This window comes from Capsicum annuum, chromosome 1, assembly GCF_002878395.1.
Source record: "Capsicum annuum cultivar UCD-10X-F1 chromosome 1, UCD10Xv1.1, whole genome shotgun sequence".
Classification (NCBI taxonomy): domain Eukaryota; kingdom Viridiplantae; phylum Streptophyta; class Magnoliopsida; order Solanales; family Solanaceae; genus Capsicum; species Capsicum annuum.
The window spans coordinates 61,435,063-61,447,016 of NC_061111.1; the positions used below are offsets into that span (position 1 = coordinate 61,435,063).

The 11,954-nt window shown below is 32.2% G+C and overlaps 1 protein-coding gene across 2 annotated transcripts in view; it reads left to right on the forward strand.

The window, feature by feature from the left end:
• The window catches only part of LOC107874295 (premnaspirodiene oxygenase), a 35,740-nt gene extending 24,829 nt beyond the window's left edge, over positions 1–10,911 (forward strand). The window contains exons 2-3 of one of the 2 annotated variants that reach the window (XM_047396740.1): positions 8,234–8,801; positions 10,095–10,911. In XM_047396740.1, the coding sequence (XP_047252696.1) occupies positions 8,316–8,801; positions 10,095–10,709 (1,101 nt within the window). In that variant the 5' untranslated portion in view covers positions 8,234–8,315 and the 3' untranslated portion in view covers positions 10,710–10,911. Of the gene's footprint in view, positions 1–7,657; positions 8,802–10,094 lie in introns of those variants that run through there. The other variant, XM_016721125.2, reaches the window with a different exon arrangement.
• Positions 10,912–11,954: the final 1,043 nt, after the last annotated feature.

Sequence of the window (11,954 nt, forward strand, 5' to 3'; positions counted from 1 at the left end):
GTGAAATCATGACATGCTAGCATATGTATAAGATTATGCCCTACAAGTGTTTGATAAAGTGTCTTTATAAATGAATTATGAACAAGTGAACATTGTTATGCTTACTCAAGATCATGCTATACTTTACTTTTCATACTATCGAGTCCTGGGGGTATCTATACCAAAAAAAGCTAGCTGTTTACATAGAGCTATAGTAGTTACAGAATAGTCCCAGTCGTGTCACGAACAGTAGTACTCAAACAGTTACAGAACTTAGTAAACTCAATCTAGTTCAATCAGTCAACACGATCAGTAATAGTTCAGTCAAATCCAATACAGTCTAGTAATCAGTCTACGGTCTATTCAGTTGAAAGTAGGATTCAGCACTAAGTGAATCCAAGGATGGGGGTTTACCTTTCAGTAAAGGGTGTGACCTTTAGTAGCAGTCCTTGCATTCTAGAAATACATAGCCAGCGTAGGTTGAGACATCAACCTCCTGTTGAGGGTTGATAAGGTATTTCTACCTACTAGTTGAGGGTACCACCGTTCTCATTCAAGGCACCTAGCAGATGAGGGTGACTCTTCAGCTTGTCTTTACTCGTTGCACGGTACTGACACCCTTCCAATTAGGGTTACAGGTTAGACCCTATTTATCTAATTTGGAGCATATCGGTTAGATGATTACCTCCCACAGTCTCCGTTTCAGTCTTTAGTATAGAACTCAGTTCAATTCTACAAAATCAGGACTGTCAGATACAATCACTCAGTATCAGTAATGCAGCTATCAGTAATCTTAGCTATCAATTACTCAGTATCAGAAATCAGTTCTCATCTTCAGTAAAATCTCAGATACAATATACACGTGTATGCATAGTATTGTATACTCAATATTTATAACAATTTCAGTTATCTATGTACTCTCATATTTAGTTACTCTATATTATTCAGTCAGTTATTGTTCATGTATATGAACCCTTGTATTCAGACTTACCTCATCTATCATACCAGTACATTCCACGTACTAACTCATACCCTTTCTTTGCACTATGATGTCTCATATCATTGGTTTGGACACTTAGGTTCCTGACTGGGTATAGACAGATTCAGTTAGCAGCAGCAGATTCAGTAGTGACTGCTCATCCATCGAGTATATGTTTTCATTTCTGTATTTCAGTAGTTAGAGTTAGTTAGGGGCTTATCCCATCAACTCCACATTCAGACAGTTCTGTTAGAGGCTTCTTAGACTAGACTATGTTCAGACAGGATTTAGATTTCAGATGTTATTTCAGTACTATATCTATCAGTATTCAGATTTATGAACCTTATGGCATTTCAACTTATTATTCTACATTATTTCAATATTAATATTCAGTGGTCACAGTAGGTACTAGTCATGGGTTATCTTGTGGTCCTTCGGGGTCGTAAGCATCGTGTGGTATTCGGGGTACAAACTCGGGGCTTTACATAGCATCCGACCTAACCCTTCTATTGGTCATTAGGATAAATCTTACTAGGCATACATCTCTAATGGCCTTTTCTCCTCAAAATTGATATACGAATATTTTTATCAACCCCCGCCCAATAACTATGCCTTTACTTGGATTTGGAAGTTGAATAACTTGGGAAAAATTAAACATTTTTTGTGGATTTGCTCGCATGGTAGACTTCCTATTACCGCTTATATTTACTATATAGGAATCTCTCATCACCCGAACTGTCCAATCTGTCATTTAGAACCTGAAACCCCCGTGCACATCTTTTCTTAATAGCTAGAAAATTCTGGTTAGATATAGGCTTAAACACCACTCACGTTGGTACCACTAATTAACATTGGCTAAATTCTTTCAAATCTTTATTCCTACCTTACCTGGATGAATCAGTAGATTGGATGACCTTTTTTTCTTTTGCCAGTTGGCCTATTTGGCTGAAGCGAAATAATAATATTTTCAACCACAAAACCAGCTTTTCTGATTCGGCTTCGATTCACACTAAAATGGTTGAGTTTACTCATCACGCTCAAACCTTGCCTAACTCGACTACTACTATTACTATCCAGATTAGATGGTTTACCCTCCTACTGGAATTTATAAGTTAAATATAGATGGTTCCTTTACAGAGAATAATGCTTGATGTGGTATCCGTGGGGTCTTCCGTAATTCTCTAGGTAGATGAATTTTTGGTTTTTGCACTAATGGTAATAGCCATTGCACACTATGGAAGAACTTGAAGATCTACAACATAGCCTGGACCTTGCAATTACTCATAATTTATCTCCTTTGGTCATTGAAACAAACTCGGTTGAAATCATCCAACTTATATAACAACTGTCTATGCCCTTTACTGATATTGCTACTGACTGAAGGTTAATGTTGAGGAACATGGGGAATCCAGTGATGCAACATAACTTTCGGGAAGCAAACAAAGTAGCAGACTATTTATCAAGAATAGGTGCTAGTTTAAATCAACCTGGAAATATAATCTCACTCCAATCTCCACTTTTTGATGTTGCCGCCCATCTGGCTAACGATATTAAGGATGTTTTTTGTACTCGTTCAGTGTCCTGGTCTAGGGGTGGACGTTCGGTCAGTTCGGTCTGATTGTTTAATATCGATTCGGTTTATCGGTTTTTGGATTGACAAAAATGACATCCGTAACCAAATCGAAATAAATTCGGCTTGGTTTGGTTTTTACAATTTTGGTTCGGTTATTTCGGATTTTTATTTCAGTTTGAAAAATTAAAGTAGTTCGCCTCTCTTTTTCATAACTGAGCATTTAAAATTGATGGATTTTTTTAGAAAAAACATTTTTTTCAAACCTGGTTTTCATTCCCAAATATACATAACTATGAATAACTCAACATGGATGAAACGAAATGAAATAATTATAAGCTTAACATAATACATAACGTCATTAATCATTTCATTTAATATAACCTTGCATAAATAGTCTACAAAACAACTCAAAACTCATAAAAATAGTCCATGAAACAACATACTTTCTGCATAAATAGTCCATAAAACAGTCCAAAATCACCAAAATAGTCCATAAAATATTTGAGTTACTAAAACAATCCATAAACAGCTTGTGGCGTATGCGAATTTGCTGTTAAATGTTACTCCCTCCGTTTCAAAAAGAATGACCTAATTTTCTTTTTTGTCCATTTCAAAAATAATGATCTCTTTGCCTTTTTGGCAATACTTTAATTTAAAATTTCCACATGGCATATTTAGGACCACAAGATTAAAGGGCATTTTGGTACATTTGGCACAACTTTAATTTAACGCCATAAGATTCAAAAGTTTTTATTTTCTTAAACTTTGTGTCAAGTCAAAGTAGGTCATTTTTTTTTAAACGGAGGGAGTAATTGTGAATGCGAATATTAAATATATTATATAATATAATATAATATAATATAATATAATATAATATAATATAATATAATATAATATAATATAATAGATATTATATATATATTATATATATAATATAATAATATATATATTAGTTATTTATTTATAAAATTTTGATTTTTTGGTTTAACCGAACTTTTTTTTTAGAACCAAAAACCGAACCAAAAAATCAAAATTTTAAAATTACAAACCGAATCCGATCTATAAAATAAAAAAATCGAAACCAAAATTAAATTTTGGTTTGGTTTATACCAAAGTAGGGGGATACTTATGGATAGCTAGTTCTATCATGTTTGTTGAAAGGCTATGTCATAGCATTCCTTAGTTATTTGTTTTAACCTTATTAATTGTTCTATATTATTTTTAAGGTATACTATATGTTCCATATTTCTAGTTTTTATGTCGTCGAGTAGATTCTTTTTCATAAGTATTTCTATCAATCATATTTTCTCCATATCTCTTCTCCAATATTCTAAGTATTCGTTATTTATTATTTTAGTCTGAGTAATACCAATCTGAATAATAATATCTACCATCGAAATCTATTTATTCTAACTCGTGTTCTATCCATTCTGTATCTAGTAATTCGTCTTCTAAATCAAATATCTTATCCCATATAAATTTCCTTATATCTACTATTCCTATATCCTTAAGTATGTACAAAACAAGTATTTTAAATATGTCTACCATGTCATCAGATAAGTTGGTAGTCATTTTAATTCATATGATGCTTATTTCAAAATATTCCTTTCAATCATATATATAACAAAATATGATCATCTTAGATCACTATGTACTAGATTATTCTTAGCTAATTATGTTCCTCTGTCACTATTAGCATGGTATGTTTCGATACTTCTTTCCTAAACAACGCCTCAACTCTAGTTGCTACCCTATCACGGCTTCTCTGCCTTACTGGTTTCACCTTTAGGATGACATAGTTCTGAGAATTTTTCTCCTTTTCCTCTTTGCTAATAAACTTCGTAACATATTATTGTTACGACCCGATTTCTCAAGCTGTGAGGGCGCCTACTTTAACCCCCAATAGGCAAGCTAAGACATAGACCGAAATAATAGATAACGGGCTAATAGGTAGAAGTCAGATAAAAGATCACGTATGAAGCTAACAACAACAATAACAAGTGAAAACTAAGAAGGGAGCATATATATTATATCAAAACGAGAGGAGGAAAAAGACCCACTAGACAAATGAAACCCTCCCAAGACCTGATAAGGCCAGTACTAGAGCCACTACTAACAGATACCCAGAGTACTAGACAAAAATCTAATATGTACACAATATACACAAGCAGTCTCGAGTGCAAAAGACTAACTGGAGTAGATAGAGGAGGATCAGCCTCAGACAACATCAAGCTCACCCTGTTCTAAATCGGTACTGAAAGGTAGGAGTCACGTCAATGTCGACTGCTAGTAACCGGATCTGCACCAGGAAAAAGATGCAGAAGTGCAGTAAGAGTACCGAAGCCACGGGTACTCAGTAGGCATCATCGGCCGACTGAGCTCAATACAGAAAAGGTATAACTACAAGGCGAGGATGTAATCTGAGTCATCAATAACTAGGGATGGAAAGGTAAACAACTACCAAGATACATAATGGCTATGAAGGAATAAACTTAAGTAATATACAAATATAAGTAATGCAGTAAAAACAGATAAATCAAACATAACTGAACTGGGCCGCCATAAGCCTGCTAGGCACACTAAAGAAGACAATTAACCCAACCGTACCCCCATAAGCCGGTGGCACACACAAGTAATGAAAATAAACATAAATAATCTATATCCCATTAAATCATGATAGTAATCTAGATATACACCGGACTCGAACCGATACTAATGGTTAGTAACGAGAGGACACGTGCCGGATTCGAGCCGGACATAGTGGGTAATAACAATAGGCCACATATATAGAACTCATAATCATATGCCGGACACAAACCAGAACCCATAGTAGCAAAAATAATCAAATGTCGGACTCGAACCGGAACTCATAGTAGCAATAATAATCAAATGCTGGACCTGAATAAGAACTCATAGTAGCAATAATAATCAAATACCGGACTCGAACCGAAACTCGTAGTAGCAATAATAATCAAATATCGGACTCGAACCGTAACTCTTTGTAGCAATAATAATCAAATGTCGTACTCAAACTGGAACTCATAGTAGCAATAATAATCAAATATCGGACTCGAACCAGAACTCATAATAGCAATAATAATCAAATGCCGAACTCGAATCGAAACTCATCGGTAGTATTAAAATCCATACCATATCATAACAATGTCAACGTCTAAATATTCATCCACCAATCTTAATTAAAAAGAGATAAATTCAAGATTTTGCAATTTAGATCCATGTTCTAACGTAATAGATATTATATTATGTTAAAATATAGTATTCTAACATTGACTAGAACGGGGTCCTAATCCGGATAAATAAGACTGTTTATATAAATCAAATAATATGCATCAATAAGTATTTATCCAAAGCTAGAAAAATAGTTCACAATTTCAGTATATAAGCTCAATCTAAAAGTAGGGTCAGCCTAGCCTACCTGATGCCAAAGCTATAATATCTTTCTACGAAGTATTAAAATATCGCTGCTAGAACCCGAACTTGAATAACTTGATTCGGATAATTGATAACACTTCAGTTCAGAATTCCAAAAATATCAACCGTCACTCTTAACTTATTCCACAATCAACCAATCTATACTCCAATTCTCCAAAATTCAAGAAATTCCCAGAAACTTTAGGATCCAAATTCCCAACACACCAAAATAAGTCCACCTTTTAAATCTATTCATAGGTAGCACAAACATCAATACCAAACATTAAATTTCCCCTATTAAATATCAAAACTACTTATCCTTCTCACCAAACAAAAAGCATCACACACAGAGAAAAACCCAAAGACACAGGGAGCTGGCACAACAAAACAAAAAGAACAAACTTTCTAAGAATACAAAAAAATAGTATTAAAGAATAGAAGTACGCTGAGAGTGTATGAAGAAGAAGGAGAAGAGACAAGGCAAATATTGTAAGAAATATTTTTTTTTTTTGGGTTTAAAATAAATAAAGGGTGAAGAAGTTAAAGAGAATGAACAGAAAGGATTTATCAAAAATCAATAATATCAATAAGTTGTTATCCATCATTCTTTAACACGTGGGGTGTTATTTGCCATAACTAATTAATTTTCTACTGTGCGTACATATTCGGGTATTGCATAAGTTTATGGTAAAATAATTATAATATTTTGAATATATCATAATTAATATAAAATTATTTCTAACAAAACTTTTATTATATAATCATAATATTTTAACATTTTTAAATTTACTCTCTCCGATTAAAATATTAATAAATTATAAAAATTTATTATAAAGTGATAAATATATCATCACTTAAAGAATTTTATCAATATCAAAAATATTCTAGAAGGGTACTAAATTATATATGCACCAAATGTCAAATTAAATTAAATAATTCATGATACATTTAGATAGTATTAAAATTATATGAAAATATAGGAAAATGACCGTAAGGTTCATTACAATTATTCTTCGAATAATTCTACGATATAGTAATTAAGATAAACTTATTTTATTATATCATAATTATCAAAAATTCATAAATTTAACTATTTATAATTATAAATAAAAATATTTGTTCTTGTGGTTTTGATGATGCTGAACTTTGATTTTTCAGGGTTGAATGTACCCGTCTCATCAGAACTTTGTGGCACAGCTGTTGTACATTCATATCCTGCTCCACAATACTTAAATTTATCGATAAAAATAAAACTTGTTACCTCATTTCTGTTCTCTAAGGCCCACATCTTAAGAGTGACAAAAACAAAAGTGATCGATAAAAATAAAATTTGTTGCCCCATTTCTGACCTCTAAGACCAACATCATAAGAGTGACGAAAAACGAAAGTTACTAAAAAATGGCATCTCTCATATTAATTGAGAAAATGAGAAAAAAGGTCCCTTATATTTAATTGAAGGTTCAAAATAGTTCCTAACTTATGCTATAATTTTTTTAAAAAAAATTTATCAAAAGTTAACTTTAGTTATATCTGATAAATATTTAACAAATTTTAACTGATAAATTTGACAAAAATTGTGAAAAGAATTTAACTAAAAAATAATTTCATCAAATTCTAAAAATTATCACACATTTTTTACCAAACATTGAAAAGTAGAATAAAAATAGCAAAAATTGCACTGGAAAAACTACATCAAACTCTAGAAAGAAAGAAGAAACTGGCAAAAACTGTTATGTGAGTTCTAGCTAATTTTTCTTTTTTTACAGTTACAATCAAGCCTAAATATTTTGATTTTGATAAACTCACAGAATCAAAACGGTTCAAAACATACTTTAGGAACTATTTTGAATTTATTCCTAAACATAAAGGATTATTTTTGTCATTTCTTGACACTTCCCATTTCTTGCCAAATAAAAAAGCCTATGGAAGACATGATACATCACTTTGCAGAACACATCAAGCCAAAATATGCAGCTCTTCAACTTCTTCTCCATTTTCCTTTTCGCGTCTTTCCTCTTTCTGTTGATAAAATGGAAGAATTCCAATAGCCAAATTAGAAAAAGATTGCCTCCAGGTCCATGGAAATTACCTTTACTTGGAAGTATGTTTCATTTGCTAGGTGGACTTCCACATCGTGTTCTTAGAGATTTAGCCAAAAAATATGGACCACTTATGCATCTTCAACTAGGTGAAGTTTCTCTAATTGTTGTTACTTCTCCCGATATGGCCAAGCAAGTACTAAAAACTCATGACCTTGCTTTTGCATCTAGGCCTAGACTTGTGGCTGCCGAGATTATTTGTTATAACGGGAGTGATATCGTCTTCTCCCCTTATGGAGATTACTGGAGACAAATGCGCAAAGTTTGTATACTGGAATTGCTTAGTGCAAAGAATGTCAAGTCGTTCAGCTCCATTAGACGAGATGAAGTTCTTCGTATGATTGAATCTTTTCAATTGTCTTCTGGTCAGACAGTTAATGTAACAAAAAAGATTTTTCAATTCGCGAGCTCTATGACTTGTAGATCAGCATTTGGAAAAGTATTTAAGGAACAAGACGAATTTATATTACTAGTCAAGAAAGTGTCAAAATTAATGGAAGGGTTTGATCTGGCTGATATATTTCCATCACTGAAATTTCTTCATGTGCTAAGTGGAATGAAGGGTAAAATTATGAAAGTCCACCATGAGTTAGATGCCATTCTCGAAAACATCATCAATGAACACAAGAGCAATGGTGAATTAGGAGGTGAAGGTTTAGTTGCCGCACTGCTAAGACTAATGAAAGAAGGAGGCCTTCAATTTCAAATCACCAACGACAACATCAAAGCTATTATTTTTGTAAGTATGTACGATAAAATCTCCCCTTTTCCTTCTCCTTCTCCATATTGTTAATATCGTTATTAAGCAAAATACATAAATTATTCCTAAAGTTGCCTTGACAATTTGTTACACACTTAAGTTTTATGGGTGTGTTTTTATCTCCCTATTGTAATTGGAAACGAAAGTAGGTCTCACCCCCCACCCCCTGGGGCGATGCAGAAAAAGATTGACATGTTTTAATTGAAGATTATTAAGAGTAAATTTGGATAGGATTAAAAAAAAATAATTTTTTTTTAATTTAAGTGATTAAAAAGTTAAAATAAATACTTATAAATTAAGCAGATAAATATTTGTATACAACTGCTGAAACTAAAACAAATTGTTAATGTATTTAATAGATAAGTGTTGCTTCCCTCAATTATTATTGGAGAATCTTTTCGGTGAGCCCCTCAATTCTTTTTTAATATAGGTTCTTTCCATTTTTTTATATTTTCTTAATCCATAATTTCGAAAGTAATAAAAAAATGGCGGCTTTCTTCTTCTAAAAAATAAATGATTATAAATACCACTTTGGTTTCTCACCCCTTCACCCACCTTGCCGGGAAATTTTCCAAATAAAGAGTCGATGGAGTGTTGTTTTTCACCTTTTGTTGTTTGCTTCAGACTACCTGAGAGGAAAAGAAAAAATAAAATAAGTATTAAGAGAAACGTATTTATGGTGGCATAGTAGGGGCATAGCCACCTTTAGGCGGGGAGGGGGGGGGTTTATTTGAACTTTCTTCCACAGAAATTGATACTATTATTTATGTATGAGTAAAATTATTTTTTTTTATATATATAACAGATGTTGAACCTCTTTCGACTATTTTGTATATTTATTTTTTCAAATTTTAAATTCTTTTAATGAAAATTTGGACTCTACCACTACGACACTCTTTTATGTATTTTTCCTTGTTAATTTTTTTGTTGTTATATATTTAAATGTGAACCTGTATTCTCAAATTATTGCATATATATATATATATATATATATATATATATATATATATATATATATTTTAAATTTCGTAGAGTTATTAGATGATTTTATTTGAAAAGTAAAAGTTAAAAATTTAGCATGATAAAAAGAAACTTGGTGATGCAAAAAGAATTCCTTCAATGTAGAACAAAGGTAGTAGCACTGGTTTAATAGAAGTAAAGTTAGAAGTTTTGATATTTCATTAGCAATTGTTCAAAAAGTTTGTAATCGTACAACATAAATAGCACCAGACAGATGATTTAACAATATTGTAACTTGCTCCTTCAATGCAGGACATGTTTGCTGCGGGAACAGAAACTTCATCAGCAACAATTGATTGGACCATGGTGGAAATGATAAGGAATCCAAATGTACTCTCCAAAGCTCAAGCAGAGGTAAGAAACGCCTTCAGAGGAAAAGAAAGTTTTGATGAAAATGATGTTGAAGAGTTGAAATACCTAAAATTGATCGTCAAAGAAAGTTTCAGACTCCATCCTCCATTTCCCCTTTTGCTCCCAAGGGAATGTAGGGAAGAAGTAGACATAAACGGCTGCACCATTCCTTTGAAAACAAAAGTTATGATTAATGTATGGGCTATTGGAAGAGATCCTAAATATTGGAATGACCCAAAAAGTTTTAAGCCTGAAAGATTTGACCACAACGCTATGGATTTTGTTGGTAATAATTTTGAATATCTTCCCTTTGGTAGTGGAAGGAGAATTTGCCCTGGGATATCATTTGGCTTAGCTAATGTGTATTTTTCACTGGCTCAATTGTTGTATCACTTTGATTGGAAACTTCCTACTGGAATCAATCCAAGTGAATTGGACTTGACTGAGTCGACTGGAGCAACTTGTGCTAGAAAGAGTAATCTTTACTTGATAGCAACTCCTTATCGACCTTGTTAAAAGTGGCATAGGACTTTGCTTTTGAATTTATTTGGTAATGCCACCACTGTACTTTCTTCTTCGATATCTTTTTCATTTGTGTCTTATCATATTGGATGATGGTGTCATTAAGTTCCATTTTGTGTACCATCCCTGAGCTTAATACATGTTTTTGTATATTGAACAAATGACAAACATAAATATGAACCTGTATATTATCTTACTGGTCGCTTGGTTGCCGATTAAAGGCTATTCATGTATTAAAATTACCAAAACTTTATACATTATTTAGTTATAAAAGTGGAGGAAAATAGTCTCCATCTGGCATTCAGCATATGCTATGCAATGTTGATTGATTTTTATCTTTCCACATAAAACATAAAATTGCTAATACTATGCAATGTTTGCTTTATGTTATTCTTTTCCGCCTAAGTATTACAATGACTTTAAAGTTGATCAGTATCATCATTGTTTGAGGATATTATAAAATGTATTTAAATTATAGTGATTGTCTATTAAGAATATATATAAGATCTAGTTGATATCTATTAGGATATTAGGATATGAAATATCTATCTTTTAGAGAGAAACTAGGAGTATTTTTCCCTATAAATAAAGGAGTTTTGTTCATTGTATCCTCAATCTTACAATCACTCATCCCTCGAAAGAAATAAAGAAGCACCCTCTCTTCTTTTTTTATTTATTCATATATTCTTATTTTATATTTCATAACACATTATAAACATGAGTCTCTAATATTTTATTGAAATTAAGTCATATAAATATGAATGCCCTTGAGCGACAGTGCCATCCATTCATTACAGAAATCAAGTGATGCAATTAAGTATATGTTTTACAATTCTTTATAAGAAATTTATATTAAATAAGACAAATAATTTATGAGAAAAAGTGAATAAGGTTGGCTATGTCAGGTAAGTACTGATCAGGTAAGTAGTGAGAATCTTTTACTTTATTCTTGATTTAGTATTTTAATTATTACTTGACAGATTTAGTGCTAGTATGCAGAAGCAATAATTTTGCTTGCTATTCGGCAGAGTGGATATATTCACTTAGACAATAAACTTGACCACCGGAGGTGGATCTGTTTCATCGACTGACGGCAATTATAAATAAAGATACTTAGAAAAAAAAGGGAGAAATCTCTAAGTAATGCATTAATCGCATTAAGACATCGGGTTATAGTCCCAATGCACTATCACTATTAAAAAAAGTCCAAAAAGTGACGAACTGTGTCGCTTTAAAAAC